Consider the following 18193-nt stretch of genomic DNA (forward strand, 5'->3'; position numbering starts at 1 on the left):
TTTTTACCTAAAATATTTTATATCACTAGAAACCTAAAATATTTATTTATTAAGTGATACCTCCTAATAAGTCTGATGACACACTAAGAGAGGACACTGACTCCACGCAACCCACTATCTACAGTATCGTCCACTAATATTAATTTGTGAGTTAAGTACGTGAATTATTTGTGCATTATTTGCCTAATGCGGGATGAGTAAAGCAAGTTACTGGGAGGAAAAACTCTTCCCTTTCTTTATGACATCGGCTAGCTGAAAGGTCCATATAAGAATTCTTCTTTTCAGAGACGAGAATCGAACTCAGATCATGAAAGTGTAAAGTGTACGTTCTTTGGCACTGTTTGAATCGTAATCCTATCGTAGTTTTCAAGGTATATCGTGGTTTCAAACCTCTTATGGGTGAAAGTAACGTAAATATATAATATTTAATATGATATGTTACAAATAATAAGAGAGAACATAATTGAAATAACTCTCTATATCAATATCAGAAACAAAAATAAATATCTTTAAATGTACTTTCTGACTTAACACGATTACGATAATTTGCATATTCATAGTTATTTGATAATTTTATCCAAAATAACGTTGACTCATAACCGTAACTTTTTTTTCCAGATATTACGGAGTACTCTTTTTGCTTTTCGGTGTTTTGGTACCCGCTGTGTTGCCTGTTTGGTTGTTGGGTGAATCCTATTGGAATGGATTTTTTATAGGATTCTCGTTTCGTTACTGCTTATCTTTGAACCTGACGTGGCTCGTTAACAGTGCTGCTCATTACTACGGATATCAGCCTTACGACAAACTCATCAAAGCTAGAGAAAACCTTCTTGTCTCCTTCTTCGGATTAGGAGAAGGATTTCATAACTACCATCACACATTTCCTTGGGACTATTCAACTAGTGAACTAGGATGGGTGCTGAATATAACTACGATGTTCATCGATTTGATGCACACTCTTGGGCTGGCCTATGACTGGAAATCTGCGACGCCTACTCTTGTTGAAGAGGTTAAACTGAAACACATTCAGGCCAATTCCTATTCCTACAAAACAGTTTTCAATTTTAATTTCATTTTGAGTTTTTGTACTTCTTTTGATCCATGTAGAAATTAGAAATGAAACATTTCAACATACAAAATATTAAACTTATAAAAATTACAAAAAATAAACTGAGTTTGAAATATGCTTCGTAAAAGGTAAAAAATATAATTAATAAACTTGTTCTGTTTGTATTTCTGCAAGGCAGTTATAAACTTCAATAAGCAAAACTGTGAACTTACATCAGCGTAAAAAGGTATCTACTACATACAATATATACGTTCACATGTATACATGCGTCAATGAGGTTCGAACCCATCGCCTGTTAGTCGAGAATGTAAACCACTTTAAGGACCAGACCAACAATATTACAAACAAATACCTGATGAACTGCTGTTCACAGATTCATTTTCACGCAATTTTTAGGTGCGACCGGTCATAAAATAGCGTAAATATTTTCCAACATCTTATCCCCACGATTAAAATATTTTATGTATCTTAGAATGAGATCTGCGTGCGAAAATATATCTGATTTAAGGCATTGGCTAAGTTCTACAAATCAGGAAAAGGTCCTGTGTGACTTAGTCTTCTTTGCAGAACAAGAAGATAGATTGACACATAAATTGCTATTGGAACAAATACATACAAAATACTAAAACGTGTTCCCCCCCCCCACCCCCCCCCCCCCCCACCCCCCCCCCCCCCCACCCCCCCCCCCCCCCACCCCCCCCCCCCCCCACCCCCCCCCCCCCCCACCCCCCCCCCCCCCCACCCCCCCCCCCCCCCACCCCCCCCCCCCCCCACCCCCCCCCCCCCCCACCCCCCCCCCCCCCCACCCCCCCCCCCCCCCACCCCCCCCCCCCCCCACCCCCCCCCCCCCCCACCCCCCCCCCCCCCCACCCCCCCCCCCCCCCACCCCCCCCCCCCCCCACCCCCCCCCCCCCCCACCCCCCCCCCCCCCCACCCCCCCCCCCCCCCACCCCCCCCCCCCCCCACCCCCCCCCCCCCCCACCCCCCCCCCCCCCCACCCCCCCCCCCCCCCACCCCCCCCCCCCCCCACCCCCCCCCCCCCCCACCCCCCCCCCCCCCCACCCCCCCCCCCCCCCACCCCCCCCCCCCCCCACCCCCCCCCCCCCCCACCCCCCCCCCCCCCCACCCCCCCCCCATCCCTTTTCGAAGATTTTATTTAACAGTTTTTGTATAACTGGAAGTAGGTCGGTTGAGTGTTTCTTGATGTCTTTTGGTCTGATTCCGTCTATCCTCGGTCCTTTGTTAAGATTAATTTGTTGAATTGCCAGTGATATTTCCTCTTTTGTTACTGTGGGGAACCACATCGACTGGGTTGCTCGTGGACCTAATGGAGAATGTTCGTTTGTGTGAGGAAAGGTTGTTTCTTGTAGCTTTTGGATTCACGAAGTGCTGATTAAAGTTGTTTGCCAACTGTTTGAGGGATTTGGGGTCACAGGCAAAGATGTGTTTTATTGTTTCTGTGGCAGTAGTTCTGTGTATATTGTCCAGCATTTCATTAATCAGGTGCCAGGTTTCCTTTATGTCATTCTGTGCTGTTGTTAATTTGTTGCTGTAATAGTTTCTTTTTGCCGTTCGAATCTGAGTTGTTAGGAGATTCCGTTTTCTTTTGTATTCAGCTTTTAAAGCGATATTGTTCGGTGACTTCTTAAGTTGTTTCCATAGGGCATCTTTTCTTTGTATGTCTGTTAGTATATTGTCTGTTATCCATGGATTTTGTTTCGTTTGGGGGCGTATTTTATTTTTGTTAATGCTTTGTTGTATATTTTGTTAAATGCAAGTTTAAGATTATTATATACAATAATAATAATAATAATAATAATAATAATAATAATAATAATAATAATAATAATAATACAAAACATGAGAAGTGTTGAATCGAAGGTTGAAAGGGTGATTAACATCTCAACTAGTTAAAGACTCAGGGAATGATCTTAGAATAATAGACTTTAGCCATATCATCAATTACGTTTTCTTGCCCCTTATGAACAGGAACACAACAGCCTCCAAAATACCTTAAGTTCTTAAAAGAACTGGGAGATGGACTGAGTCCTTGACTCTTTATCCCATCATCTGTATGAAGAAAATCTGTGTGGATATGGTGTTATTGAGCTAAAAGCTACAATCGTAGCTAAGTAACGGCAATAGCCGAGCCTCAGTTAAAACTTCATTGGCTACAGCATTGCCATTCGTTATCCTGGAAGTCCTAAAAAGGACTTTTCTACAAACCAGCCTCCAAAAATCACTTTAATTTTAGGAAATATCTATTGGCAATACAAGTAATATTATGGTGATACAATATCGTAGTTTAGAAAAAATGAAAATTTTCTATATAATTTTATTAATAATTTCAGTACCAGCATATCCAATCATCAAGCAATTTTTTTTTACTGACAATAATCTGTATTTAATGTTTAATTTCAAATGGTGAGCAGCTTGATAGGCTTGTCAATATTTCACTCTGAATAATGATACCTTCGCTTTTAGTTAAAATATTTTCTAAACACTATAAACGTAGGTTATTTATTAAGTGACACCTCCAAAAAATCTCATGAGACACTAAGAGAGGACACTCACTCCACGCAACCACTATCTACAGTATCGTCCCCTAATATTAATTTGCCTGTTAACTGTGCGTTACAGGAAAACCTCGCTTAACGCGATTAATTAATCCATCAACTATAGAGGGCTAAGCAATATCGCGTTTAGCGAATGCAATAACCAATAGGAATAAGTATAATTCATCCATCATTATTATTATCCGTCAGTTAGCGTAAATTTGGGAGAAAAACTATTACAGTATAAGCTATATTACAGGATAAAATTATCGAAGTTAATAAAAATCAATTGCGTAAATTTTTATTTAATGTCTAAACATTTGACAGAGCTACTTTTGTACAAAACATTAAGTAAAGATATTTGAATCGTGCTGGACTTTTTCATCTTTTCATGCAATTTGCCTTTATCAAGAATTCGGTGGACTTTGAAGCTTCATTCCATATCAGAATCAGCATCAAATAAACATTCCTTACCATACTCCATGTGATTGAAAACTAGCTCAAGATCTTTCGCAGTTGGCTTCTTAGTCCTAGCATTCTCTTCTTGTTGGCACTCCTTATATTCTTCATATGCACGCTGTTTTTCAAGTTGCAGGAGATCATTCTTACTTAACTATTCTGAATGGGAATCGAGCAGGTTTCTCATTGTTCATTATCAAGTTCATTAAATCCAGGTTCTTTTCCAATTGTGCTGATTCTTCAATAATGTTAGATTTTGGATTTTGCTCGCGATAACCTAACATAGGTTGGAGTTTAAAGTCGCCTTCTGCATTGCCTACTAATAAAATCGCAAAATGATCTTTAGATACTTTGTATCTTGGTTGAGATGTTTTAGTTTTAGCTAGGAAAGATTTTGTTGGTATACGCTTCCAAAAGTGATCAATTTCGTCGACAGCGAACATTTCTCGATCGTCGTAATGGCATTTCCGAATTATCCTTTGCAATTCTTCAGGAAACGTGGACGCAGAATCTTTATACAGCACGAACAGATTACCCAGTTAATCTTACGTTATGCGGTACAGTTCGATTTTTAAAGCGGCAAAAAAGATCCTAAACTTGCAGTAAAGCTTTCACATTCTCTTGAAATTTGGTCTCTTTCAATGAGGTAAAATATTGAGAGCGATTTCCTGTATTAATAGGTATTCTTTTCTGGTTATAATCCTCACTCCATAGTGATAGAAAAGGTGCCAACTCGATCATTAAACGGATTCTATTTCGGGTGATCTGTATGCTTAAAGAAGCAGTAGAAACTTTTTCCATGTTTTTTGTATCCTTTTCTCTTATATTTAATAAAGTCCAAACTCTAGACACGCTGTATCCCAGGTATCGTGCAATCATTGTATTACTAGCGCCACTTTATTGTCTTTTAATGACTTCCAGCTTTTCTGTTCGCTGCAGATTGGCGACAAAAAATTTCGTGTAACGTAAAATTTCGCATAACGTAAAAACTGAATAATAACTGAATAATCGCTAACCTAAAGCGGGAAAAAGTGAAAAAGATTTCAACTCAATCATGCTAACATTATCGCGCATATGGAATTCGCGTTAAGTGAGATTTTCCTGTATTTGCCTAATTAGGGATGAATAAAGCAGGTTACTGGGAGGAAAACTCTTCTCTTTCCTTATGATGTCGGCTAGCTGAAAGGTCCATATAAGTATTCTTCTCTTCAGAGACGAGAATCGAACCCTGATCATGGATTTAATTCTCAAGCCTCTTTCGCCCTCTTTGATTATTAATCCTATCGTAGGTTTCAGGGTATATCGAGGTTTCAAACTTCTTATGGGTGAAAGTAACGTAAAAATATAATATTTAACATGATATGTTACAAATATTAAGAAAGAACATAATTGAAATAACTTTCTATATCAATATCAGAAACAAAAACAAATATCTTTATATATGCTTTCTGACTTAACATGAATACGATAATTTGCATATTCATAGTTATTTGCTACTTTTATCCAAAATAATGTTGACTCATACCGTGAATTTTTTTTTCCAGATATTACAAAGTACTCTTTTTGCTTTTCGGTGTTTATCTACCCGCTGTGTTGCCGGTTTGGTTGTGGGGTGAATCCTATTGGAATGGATTTTTTATAGGATTCATGTGTCGTTACTGCTTATCTTTGAACGTGACGTGGCTCGTTAACAGCGCTGCACATTACTACGGATATCAGCCTTACGACAGACGCATCGAAGCTAGAGAAAACCTTCTTGTCTCCTTCTTCGGATTTGGAGAAGGATTTCATAACTACCATCACACATTTCCTTGGGACTATTCCACTAGTGAATTAGGATGGGTGCTGAATATAACTACGATGTTTATCGATTTGATGCACACTCTTGGGCTGGCCTATGACCGGAAGTCTGCGACGCCTACTCTTGTTGAAGAGGTTAAACTCAAACACATCCACGTCAATTCCTTTTCCCACTAAACAGTTTTCAATTTTAATTTCATTTTGATTTTTTGTACTTCTTTTGATACATGGAAATGAGAAATGCAATATTTAAACATAAAACTGAATTAGATTAATAAAATATACAAAAAATAAGCTGAGGTTAAAATACCCTTCTCAAAATGTAAAAATGGTAACAGTCGTGTTCCGTTTATATTTCTGCAAGACAATCAAAAAATGTAATAAGCAAAGCTGTGACCTTACACCAGCTTAAAGAAAGTTATCTACCCCTTAACATACTGATATAAATAGGTTGACATGTATAAATGCCTCAATGAGGTTCGAACCGATTCACTCTTATCTGAGAATGGAAACCTCTCTAAGGACCAGACCAACAATATATCAAACAAATAACTAATAATCTAATACGTAATAACTAATAAATATTGATAAGTAATAATCACTAATAACTAATAAAAATGTTCAGAGATATATTTTGAAGCAATTGTTATGCGCGATCTGCGTAAAACAGTCTGAATACTTTCCAATATCTTATCCCTAACTGAAAACTTGTATTTATCTTAGAAGGAGATATAAATGCGAATATAATTGTGATTTAAGGAGTTTTTCAGGAACTAATTTTTCACTGCAGAGAGGAAGTACCACAAAGCAGGCTAAGCGGTCCTCTGTGACAGTTTTCTTTGCAGAACAGAGAAGTTGGATTTTTTTTTTAAAATTATTATTATAACAAATACCTACAAAATACCAAACCTTATTGTGAATGACCGCCTTTGTGTAGATGTGAATAGAAATAGGTCTAAGACATATGCTTTGTACAATTTTCCACGTAGTGATTTCGTTTTTTGTTTAATCGATATTTTTGTAGAATCATTCCATTACGTCACTGATGTCAATCGCCCAATTTATTTATTGTGCAATGATGCAATGATTTATTGCGCAATAAATCGTTCTGTTGCATTTTTTTATTAACTCAATTTAATAATACAATTTCATTTCTGTATAAAGAAAAGGAATGCCTCATTACCTCAATCAGTATAGATGAAACCCTTTGGTCTAAAGTACCTACCTTCGATTCCTTTCCATGACGTTAGGAACTTTTATCTGTTTTCCTCCGGCTAAACGCGATTTAGCTAGTCTCACACGGAGATAGAGGGTTGTTTCATGTGGGATCTCGGGTTTTTCGTCGCACAGAACAGAAAAACCGGCTATGTGAACGCACACCGATTTACAATAAATATTTACGACAATATGTGAAAGAGATGGGGTCTTCACCAGTTGCTGTTACTCCCGTAGTCAACCATGAGTTACACCATGGTATTATGGTCATCCTAAAGAGGAGATGACACACGAATGGAATGGATGGAAGAAGCAAAACACAAGGAAAATTGTTTCAGGCTTAGAGTTAACGTCTCACAAAATTGATTTTATTGAAATAGAATTTATATACTATCTTAAAGTGACTTTGAATAAATTTATCTTAAAAGTGTGAAAACATTGTAATGGCTTCTGTTTATTTGACTTTATATGCGTAAAGCCTCACAAAGTACCCTTCAGTCCGTAAGTTGTTACTCTGACCTTCGTAGATCAGTCGATAATGTTAATATCACTAGTCGAATAGACCTGGGTTCGAATACCGTCAATGATGCAAAGATCCTTTACAAGAACTCTCAAGTTAACCGAGGTTGGTTATCAGATCTCAATAGTGGGGGAACTCTCCGCAGTTTAGTCTAGATCGAAGATGCCCTTCGGAACCAATGTTCAAATCTTAAATTCTTATCTTTGGATCTAGGTGGCGAAGCAAATAAGTCTATGAGGACAAATAATTTATTATTCACTAAATAGTGGGTTTTTCTGGTGTGGCCTGTTATATGGAATGAAAAACCAGAATTTTCTGGAGGGAAACTCTCTCATCCTCTCATGACACCGGCTATCTCATCTTTAATAGAAAAGCGCTTATAATGGTTTCTGGCTTAGCAGATAAACAAAATTGGAACCTAGATTTTTTGACTCCAAGGGAGTAGTTGGTACCGACTGAGATCATCCCATCTTGGATGCGAAAAACCTTTGTAAGATTTCCGGTCTTCTACGAAGGTCGAAGGTTTTAACTGCCGGAAACTCGGCTTTTTTCTTCCTTACAAGCTATCCAAAAGAGCATATGCAATTTCAAGTCCTAGTAAATGGTAGTAGCCAACCTAGCCGTAGTCACTTCTTCTATAATCCCAAATTAAATAAACTACATCAAAATTATGCCCTCATTCCAGTAACACTTTAGTCCAAACGAAATAGGTCGTCATTTGAGCCTTCATAACTCAATCGATAGCAACGATTCTATTTCAGTTATCAGTGTAATTTCATTATCAGTGAAAAATGCATTTTCCACTGATAATGTACTTAGCAGTATACTAATTAAGAAAAATCGCACTTCTCTCATTCAACAAATGTGTTCGTTTATTAAGTTTTACAATTTGATTGCAGGATTTAGTCTTTCATATTCCTTATGGTACTCTACTATAGAACATCCTCTTTAAGCGAAAAAGAAAAGCCACTTAGCAATTATGCTTTTAATTATGTATTCCTTAGAATATTTTATCACTCATTTACTAAGACAACAACGGAAGGTCAGTTAACAAATGAAAAGGAGTCGATTGAAATCTATAGAAGAAACACTTTCGATTTAGAGATGAAATGAATTGTATTCATTTAAATTAAATCTCAGTTAGAATGCTGTTTTTATATTTCAGAGGCTGGTATCTTGGTACACGCTCAACGTCTGTGCCAAAATCTGTAATTAAAGTGTATAAGAAATATAAAGATTTATTTAAAACGCTTGTTGCCTGTCTCATTATTTATTTATTTAAAATATTACATTAAAAATTAGTATTAAAATCAATATTTTAAAGATTTCTTTAATATATATCGGATAGAATATTCCTGATATACTTATAATAGTAATCATCAGTCGTAATAGATTTTTAGACGGTCCTTATTAGACGATTATCGCATTGCAGTTACAGCTGTACACAGTTCTGTTGCGAGATTTCATAACTTTCTGAATTCCCACATCAAACGTATTAGTATCAACATTGGAACTAACATGATATCCACATTGTTGAACAAAATGAATAAATAATAGTTATTCTATTTAATCCCAACTCATTCGAATGCTTTTATTATTCTGATATCGTTTGCACGCTTAACCGGTGTAAATAAAGATTGCTAATAAAAAATGTCATACCATATTAAGTAAAATATAAAAACTAAGATATAAAAATATAAGGATGACTATAGAATATTTAGCAGTTAAAGGATGAACCAGCACAAAGAATAAAACAAAATGAAAGCGTAATGAGTTAAAGTCGGATAGGTGAGATCATGTTTTTTTAATAGCCGACGTTGCAAAATGTTTCATTTCGCAACGAATGACCACATGTATTAGCTGAAGTGTTTGTTATTTTAATTTTAATTAGATTCCATTTTTCGTTATTTTCAAAGAAAATATCGATCTCACGCTGGGTTTATTAAGAAAATATTAAGCTTTTTTTTCCCTCCTACATCTCGCATATTAAGATTTATTACAATTTAGTTATTACAATTACAGTGAAATTGGTATATTTAATATTATAACCTCACCTTCAAAAATATTCGTTATCATATAATTTATGTATTTTTAACGCAAAGTATCTTGTGCACGGCATTAAAGATGTTATTACTGTTAAAACGTATTATCGAGTTTTATTGTTTTTAATCTCAAATATTAAGTTCCATGAAAATCATTTATTTCCTTCTCCAGTTGTTTAATGAGAACAGAATCACAGACATGAGAGCACAACATTCTACTGTTAGCTTGCGAACTCGTCTAAAATGGACTTCTCGTTATATCTACGTAGTGTACGAGTTACATTCCAAAGTTTCAACTGATATAAGAAACTGGAGCAGATTAATTGAGACATCACTTAATACATGTAAAATCCTCCAAATATCTGGGAAAAGAAATATCCTGACACATCTGCGAAGATTTGACAAAGCATCATCAACTGAAAAAGCAATAGAAAAGTTCTTCACATACTATTCTGGACTTGAACCTGAGTCTTTCCAACAAACGCCTACTTCAAAACCGACCCAGCTACACTGCCGCCGATATCCTTTTAAAGCAGATAAAACTTACAGAGATTTATCTTCTATATTAGGAATAATAAATTATTCCTAATAATATGACTTGCTATAACAACTATAACTAGTTGTTATAGCAAGTCACTTGCCATAACAACAGTTCTTGTATTAAGCTACGGTGCTTCCATGTCGCAATCGAAATAATGACAAGAAGTTTGAAAAGACCCAGTGAGAATCGCACGTAGTTCGCGAAATGTTTATCAATTTGTATGGACTGATGGCGATTTAGTCGAAATCTTACGAATGGGGAAGGTGATTTCATTCCTAAACTATTATCTCCTTTATCATGTTTTTGCAAAGTACAGATCGGTAAGAAAACACACTTAGACAGAACATACATTTTCTGATCAGAAATATCCGAAGACTTGCTTATCTCAGTTTTCTCTCTTTCTAATATGAAAAATATGAATATGAAGTTGGTCCATGCTTTGATGCTACAACAGACTTCATTCGTCTGCGTAGGATTTCCTAGATTTTGGTACTTTGCTCAGGTAATTTCCTTCCATTTTTGTAGAAGACCATACTGAGTGGCTGATGTTGAGCGATTCGGTCGGTCTGTCTTGCAATCGGGATTCCGAATAATACACCACGCGTTTGAAGAGTTGAGATCAAGGCTCTATGTAGCTCATTCAAGTGATTCAACTTTCGCGCTTCATACAATTCCTGCACGCATCTAGCTTTGTATTCGGAAGCAGTATTGTTTTGATACAGGAAAAGGTCTTCATCGAATTTCAGCATAAATTTGAAAAAGCATATACTTGTCTGGAATATTATTATATGGAGCAGAATTAAATTCCCCATCACTCGAATTGGTGTGCCCTATTCGACCATAAACAAAGCTGCTGACAATGATGCCTCGTCCACCAAACTTCATAGTTGACAAAAGATATTCCGGCAGGTAACGTTCTCCTGGCAACCGCTGAACACAGACTCGTCCATCGGACTGACTTATGATTCAGCACTCCAGAGAACGTGTTTCCATTGCTCCAATGACAATGATATTAACCACTCCATCCGAATCTTGGCGTTGCCCTTGTTGATGTTAACCTTGTTTTCTTGCTGATTCGCGGCCATAGAAACCCCGTATTTCTGTGACCATGTTTCTATAGTTCCTCAACTTTCTCTACGAAACATATGCTAGTGTTGCTTACGGACACATTTTTGAACGCGGAAACGAATTTTTCTGAAGAGTACAGGCGATTTTTCGTGCTAGACGATACAGCAATTGTCGGTCCCGCTCTTCATTTTATGTGCCTTAACAGGTCACAATTATGCTGCTGTTGCTTCTGGGAGTTTCCACTTTACAACAATATTATTTCAGGTTGATCAGGATATCTGCAGCAGGGAAGAACTTTCCTCCACATTGGAAAGCACGTTTGCTATAACAAAGGTGGTATCCTACGTGGAAGAAAGTTCTTCCTCCACATAGTTACTGTTACTGTTTGTCTATGAAGATTGCATGACCGTGTATTTTCGTTTTTGCCTGTACGAGCCAGGTTGTGGTATACACCATATTGACAAACGTATTTGGACATCTTACGTGTCATGCTAATTTCTGTTCTCATCGCATACAAATATTCAATAAGTTGGTAAATCTGGTAATAATAGGTGAGATTTGCTGCATGTTTTGCTCTGTATTCGATGTCAAGATGTCATGTACAGCTGAGCGGACAAACGTCTAAGGTAGGATGTCATTTGACAGTTGTTTCTGTCCGTGACATTGCTACTCGTCTAAATATACATACGTCCACCACTGTGTACGTCATTCGAACATGAAAAGCAATGGTGCTACTGCAGCAGGAAAATGTCATGGGAAGCCAGTGACACCACTGATCGGGATCAGCGATCTCTGTCTCTAGGAATGTTCGAACAATCTGCACACCATCAGCGGTGGACCTTGCAGTCCGCATGGAAGATGCTGAAGAGACATCTTTCAGAACGAGAACTGTCCGCAGAGAACTTCTTTCCTTTGGTTAGCATAGCAGAGCTTCTCCAAAGAAAGTCATCCGTCCAAATGACTTTTGGATGGATGTGGTTCACACCGTTCCTGGACCGTAGATAATTGGAAATAGGTTCTGAAAAATGATCGAAATAGTTCCAAATCTTTCAGTCTGATGATCGTGTTGTTGGATCGGGGGATTATCCATGGAACGGTTTCAGCAGGACTTCATGATTCCAACTATCATATTTGGTGGAGGCTCGGTAATGGTGTGGAGGTGTTTTAATTGGATCGGGCTTGATATTTTGGTTGACTTGCCGAATACTATGATGCCTTCCTGGACAAATTCTTGATTTCAACATTGTTGAAGTACTTCAGCAGTTACCCTTGCTTGATTCACCACGACAATGCTCCATTCAATACGGCACTACGTGTCGGAGATTGGATTCCAGAAAACAACGTTTAAATTTTGAACTGACGGTTTGTCGAGTCTTCGTTTTAACACCCGTCGAAAATCTTTGGGACGATTTTGATCGCTGAATTTACGCCAGTAGACACAGCGGCTATCATTAACAATAGTGAGTGCTTTGTGCGAGGAATGGAAGAATATTCGTATTGAGAGGTATCAGAAATAGTTCAAAACATGTGTTTAAGGGTATTTGCTGTCATTCAGGACAAACGTAGTCCCAGTATGTAATAAAAATAGAAGTAAAACACATTTTTCACCACAAATATGTGTGGTGAAAAATACTTTGTTATGTATTTCTAATCATACATTACTTTCTTGGAATATGGGGAGAGATTGATGTATAATTCATTCACTAACCAAATCGAATCTAGAAATTATATTTTAGCAACAATGATCCTCTATCATTGCTCATCACCAAATGATAAATAGTGTTTTTCTGCTTTCAGATTTAGTGTGAAACGACTTATGGTTTCCAGTAAGAGACTGATGACTATTAAAATTGCGATTTATGCAAAATTTAAATTTAAAATGAATGCCAATTTAAAAATACATATTTTATGTGATATATTACTATACACTCGAAACGGTTACTTTTGAAGTCTGAAAAGTCATTTCATACTTCCTGTGGAAACAAATAATTCAGACTTCAACAAAAATGTCAAGATTTAGTAATTAAAGGAATTGTGTTCTTAGGGACAAAAATGTGATCACTTGGGATATATTCAGTCACGTGAGAACCTCTATAAGGAAAAGCTACATGTGAAACTACAAGGCCGTTGATTGCGAAAAACGTAAGGGAGGCAACTGGAAGCTGCCAAATGGAAAGAATAGTGTTATAAAAAGAGACAGACTCTCTATTGCAAATAATCAGCAGCTATTTAATAGAAGGAAATTCTGAGTGCATGTTTGTATTTTATGCAGGTATCAGTATTTTTATTTCTTTTCTGAATCAGCGACCATCATTTCACCATGTTCGTTTCGGACTTTTAAAAGAACTCTCCTTTCTATTTTCAGTTAAAACGTCAAACCTGCTTTTTCTCCTACTCTACATTTATTCCATCCAACTTTGTCCTCTGGAATGGTTTTTCTCATGGCGTGTTCGCAAACACTGCTCTGCTAAAGGGTTGTTCTATTTCTAGTTTTGCGATAAACTAATATAAAACATGAGGTTAGAGAGGCTATATCGGAGTAGGAACTAATACTAAGTGAGCAGGAAGTCTGGAAGAATGTAAGTTAACTTGATATTAATAAAACAACAGGGCTTGGCAATATAATAGCGTGGATCATGAAGTGATGCTTGAGGGAGTGAACGCCTTTGGCACAGCTGATTATCGGGAATCATGTCTCTGGACAAGTCCCAAAGGAGTGTAAAGACGATAAAACTATATTAATTTATAAACGCAATGAATAAGAAGCTAAGACTATAAATTACAGGCTAATAGGCGTGTCTGGTGTTGGACATTGAGTAGGTTGCTCATAACTATATTTCAAATTAGATTCACGTATAATAGTCATATTCTCTGTTATCATCAGCACAGGTTTGTTAAACAGAGATCATTTCTTAGCAATCTTCTTATGTACTAAAATAGGGTGCTAAAGTAATTGGACAGGGGAGAAACATATATTGAATTGCATAATTCGATGTTTGAAGGCGTTTGATAGTTTGCTTCAGAACAAGCTGATAACTAAATTGGAATGGATAAGGTTAGGTTAGATTAACTAATGAGTTAGATGAACGATTGCCTGTCAATTACGTATTGGAGGGTTATTTATGGGAGAGTTTTATCACAAAAGAGGAAATTCTCTCATGATGTACTGTGATCTGTTTCAGAACAGATATTTTTAGCTTATATGTTAATTATATTGGGACTCGTGTAACTAGAGATTTGCAATTGTGTATGCGGAGCAGATTAGAATGTGGCCTTCCAGGTGGATTTAAATAGACTGCCTGAGTCATCATTTGAAAGGAGTTCTTGGGTCCATGTTGCAGTGTGTAAGGCCTTGAAATTTGGGAGGAGAAAGAATGGAATGGAGAGTATGTAATTAATGGGGAAAGTTTGAGGGAAATTCTGGACTTGTGAAATCTGAGAGTGGCGGCAGTGCAGACAGAGACTTGAATTTTAGGGGTTATATTGCTAACATTGTGAAGACATTCAAAGATTATTGCAATGATAAGGACTTCAACATGGAGAAGCAAAGAGGTTATAAGCTCCAGTTCCTTTTTGTAATTTCTTGACGCAGGTCACACATGTAGCTACTGAGAACAGATCTACTCACCTAGTTTTCAAGGTCAAGAGCATATCCAGAGAGAGAGAGTCTAGAAAAGATACTTTAAGTTAACGTCAGATGTTTAGAATCTGCGATATGAAGAGAGACCCAAGGAATGCAATTTGCGTAGGTTTGTGAAAAGAAGATAGAGAGGTGAGATGAGGGGATATGATTGAAATTTGTGAATCATAAATTAATGAGGAACTGTTACTAGATTACTCAGAGTAAATCGAGACAAGGGTAGAACAGAAGACTCTGCCTGGATATTGTATAATCAGTATGTGAGAGGGTATGAGGAACAGGGGTGTTTGCATGTAGAATGGATTGTGAGTGGAATGTATTACCTAAGAGCATGATAAGTGCAAGAATTTTGAATGAGTGTTAACGGTACAGCAGTTTGTTAATATTTGTGTGCGATAGTTTTGTCATCCCAATGGTTCATTTGCCTCTTTGGAAGTCTAATATTAACAACAACAACAACAATAATAAACAGGGCATCAATTTATTTGTTGAGAAGAGATATTGGATACGTAAAGTACTTATTTCATTAATAAAGCGACCAATTATTCTGATTAGGAAAGCAGCACAAATAACCATCGAAATAGATGCAGTGAGCAATAATGTAATACATGGATTATATCATTAGATTTCAGAGCGTTCAGATATCGCAGAGTATAACGTATAAAAACGAGGGTATCCAGTAGTGTGTAGCAGCCTGTTTTCTCTTTGAACATTTTTATGTGCAGTCTATCAACAGGGTGTCCCAAAATTCACGCAAGAAGTAATTTTGATAGAAAACACAGGTTTTTAATTAAAAATTGTAATTTCTTATTGATTCATAAAGTATACAGTATACTGTTATTAGCCAATGGCTATCCCCCTAAACACTTTCTTAGCCAATGGCTATCCCCCTCAACACTTTCTTAGCCAATGGCTATCCCCCCAAAAAATCCAAAAAATATTGAAACCAATAAACCACAACCCCCTCCCCACTTCACAACGAGGATTACTCTAAATCCATCACCATTCCAAGGCACCTCGGAAAATTTTACAAAAATCCTAAAAAAATGACTTAACTTCTTGTTATAGACCTTATAAAAAATTGGCATCCCTTATCCGCTCCACGAAAGACCAACCCCCCCCCCCCCACAGACCTACCTTACAACTGCAGGGGACTTGGTGTATACCAAGTCCCCTGCAGTAATTTTGGCCAAAGCTATCCTACTTTGGCCAAACAGGCGGCACAGCTAATATCAGAATTTCAGAACACAAGGACTAGATCCGTTTTCACCAATACAGCCACTCTGGTCTTGCAGACCATGCGCTGGATACCCGCTATAGAATACTGTGCAAGAAAGCCACGATAATACAATAATACACCCCAGTAAATTCAAATACGAAAGGTTATTCATGGAATCAGCTTCAGCCCTAAGAAACAATCCAAACCTCAACAAATTTGATTGCATGAGACTGCCCCAAATTTCGGAAACCTAAATGAGAAGATCTTCAACCCAATCGCCAAGAATACCAACATTTCCCGCTAGGGGGCACCATCAGGACTTTTAGGAGAAAGAATAGCTTCCTGCTTCGTTCCTCATTTACTGTGTGTTGTGCTTGCGTGCACGTGTCGTGTATTTAAGTTCCTGTGATAATGGTAACGTGACGTTGCGAAATATTGGAAGTGTATTAAAATTTATTTTAATGTATATTCTATTGTACGTTGTAATTTCCTTAAGCTATTTAGTAAGAATGTATAACCAACGTCTAAGCCTTTCCACGAGAATTCCACGAGAAAAACCTATTACAGTTATGTAAACAATTGGATGCACCATATAATAAAAAAATGATTTCTGCATCCATGGAATTAAAAATTCATTTACTGCATCCAGATTTAAATTTCTTTGATTATAATTAGGATAGTTTCAGTGTTAAAATGGCGAAACACTGCAGGAAGAAGATTCTTGTATCGAATATCTTGTATCGTTTACATTCGCTCCAAGGTAACACACAAAACCTGACTTTTGGTGGCAAGAGTAATTAATATTTTTTCATGCAGAAATATGTTCTTTTTGCTTTTTATACAGGACATATAACCGGACGCATTAATTATCGGGAAATCTCTTGCCACTGAAGTTTTCATTTGGTACTGCTAAATTTAATATCACAGATAACTGAACTTAATATCACGGACACAGCTTCCGCGTCATCTAAAGTAAGAATTAAGTTTAAATAGCAGTAGTTTGTACCAGCATTCATCATTGTAATGGAAGCTAAATCTGAACTAGACCTGAATGGTAATGATAATATAATAGCTACAGCGTAAACCAGTTCTTCGAAAGGAAGAATTCATGCAACTAATTATCGAAATGAATATATAGTGGCTTGGCCCATAATATTGATTGGTTACTTCAGAGAGATATAAATTGAGTCTTGACGTCATCATCATCATCATTAAAAAACGAAATAAGAGTCAGATAAAAATGTTTTGAGAAAGAATTTGAATACATAAGTAGCATTGGGAATTCAGCAATAACATACTCGAACTCGAAGGCAGCTGGTTATCATCATTCAAAGGTAAGTAACTAAGTAATGATTGCAATTGTATTAAGGCATTACAGCGATCTCATGTATTCTTTGAAAGAACTGTCATTTATACATTTGTCTATGATCTATGATCAATTTCTATATGGCGAATGCTGTACCTGGTTAAGTCACTCGCCATACAATTACAATTTTAGCATATCACTATAATTTTATCACATCTGATTTTTGTGTATGTCTGTATGCGCGCGAATCGATGAATGAATATGAGCACGAATATTACTTATTGTATGTCAGAGATTTTATGTTCTCATATAAGTTAAATGAGAGGTATAAATTACACATTTTCAGGTTTTATCACTGCTAAGCATTTATTCCAGTGCAGGTAATAGAAAGATTAACATGGTTAATAATGTATTGAAATACATTTCAAAAACGAAAATTTGAAGATAATGAAAGAGAATGTTTGGGCGCTTTTAATGAAAATCTCCATCCCTAAGTTTGGAACTAAATGATCCAGTTGTTAAAACACCTACTCAAAACGTGAACCATCGAAGTTTAAATTAATTACGTGAAATCCAAATTCATTAGAAATGTACTAAATATTTAGTCCACTTCTCTATATCCATCGAGAAATCGACTATTGTTTAAAACGTATCTTGATCGAAAATATCGCTTTATCGGTTTAATTTTAATCATGAATATTTTTCATTGATTATGCAGAAATTATTTTTAATAATCAGTGATTTTCCTCTTTTTTGAGT

The 18193-nt window shown here is 36.7% G+C and overlaps 2 protein-coding genes across 2 annotated transcripts in view; both read left to right on the forward strand.

Annotated features, from left to right (window-relative positions):
* The window catches only part of LOC150104263 (stearoyl-CoA desaturase 5-like), a 42236-nt gene extending 41122 nt beyond the window's left edge, over positions 1-1114 (forward strand). Inside the window, exon 5 of the mRNA XM_090396442.1 lies at positions 619-1114. Coding sequence (XP_090252568.1) covers positions 619-1114 — 496 coding nt within the window. The remainder of the gene's footprint in view (positions 1-618) is intronic.
* A 4616-nt stretch (positions 1115-5730) lies between these two features.
* The window catches only part of LOC150104264 (stearoyl-CoA desaturase 5-like), a 42443-nt gene continuing 29980 nt past the window's right edge, over positions 5731-18193 (forward strand). Inside the window, exons 1-2 of the mRNA XM_090396443.1 lie at positions 5731-6018; positions 9833-10004. Of these exons, the coding sequence (XP_090252569.1) occupies positions 5731-6018; positions 9833-10004 (460 nt within the window). The remainder of the gene's footprint in view (positions 6019-9832; positions 10005-18193) is intronic.

Source organism: Typopeltis vanoorti, chromosome 8 (assembly GCF_054136105.1).
Source record: "Typopeltis vanoorti isolate ZY-2024b chromosome 8, IOZ_Tvanoo_1.0, whole genome shotgun sequence".
In the NCBI taxonomy this organism is placed as follows: Eukaryota; Metazoa; Arthropoda; class Arachnida; order Uropygi; family Thelyphonidae; genus Typopeltis; species Typopeltis vanoorti.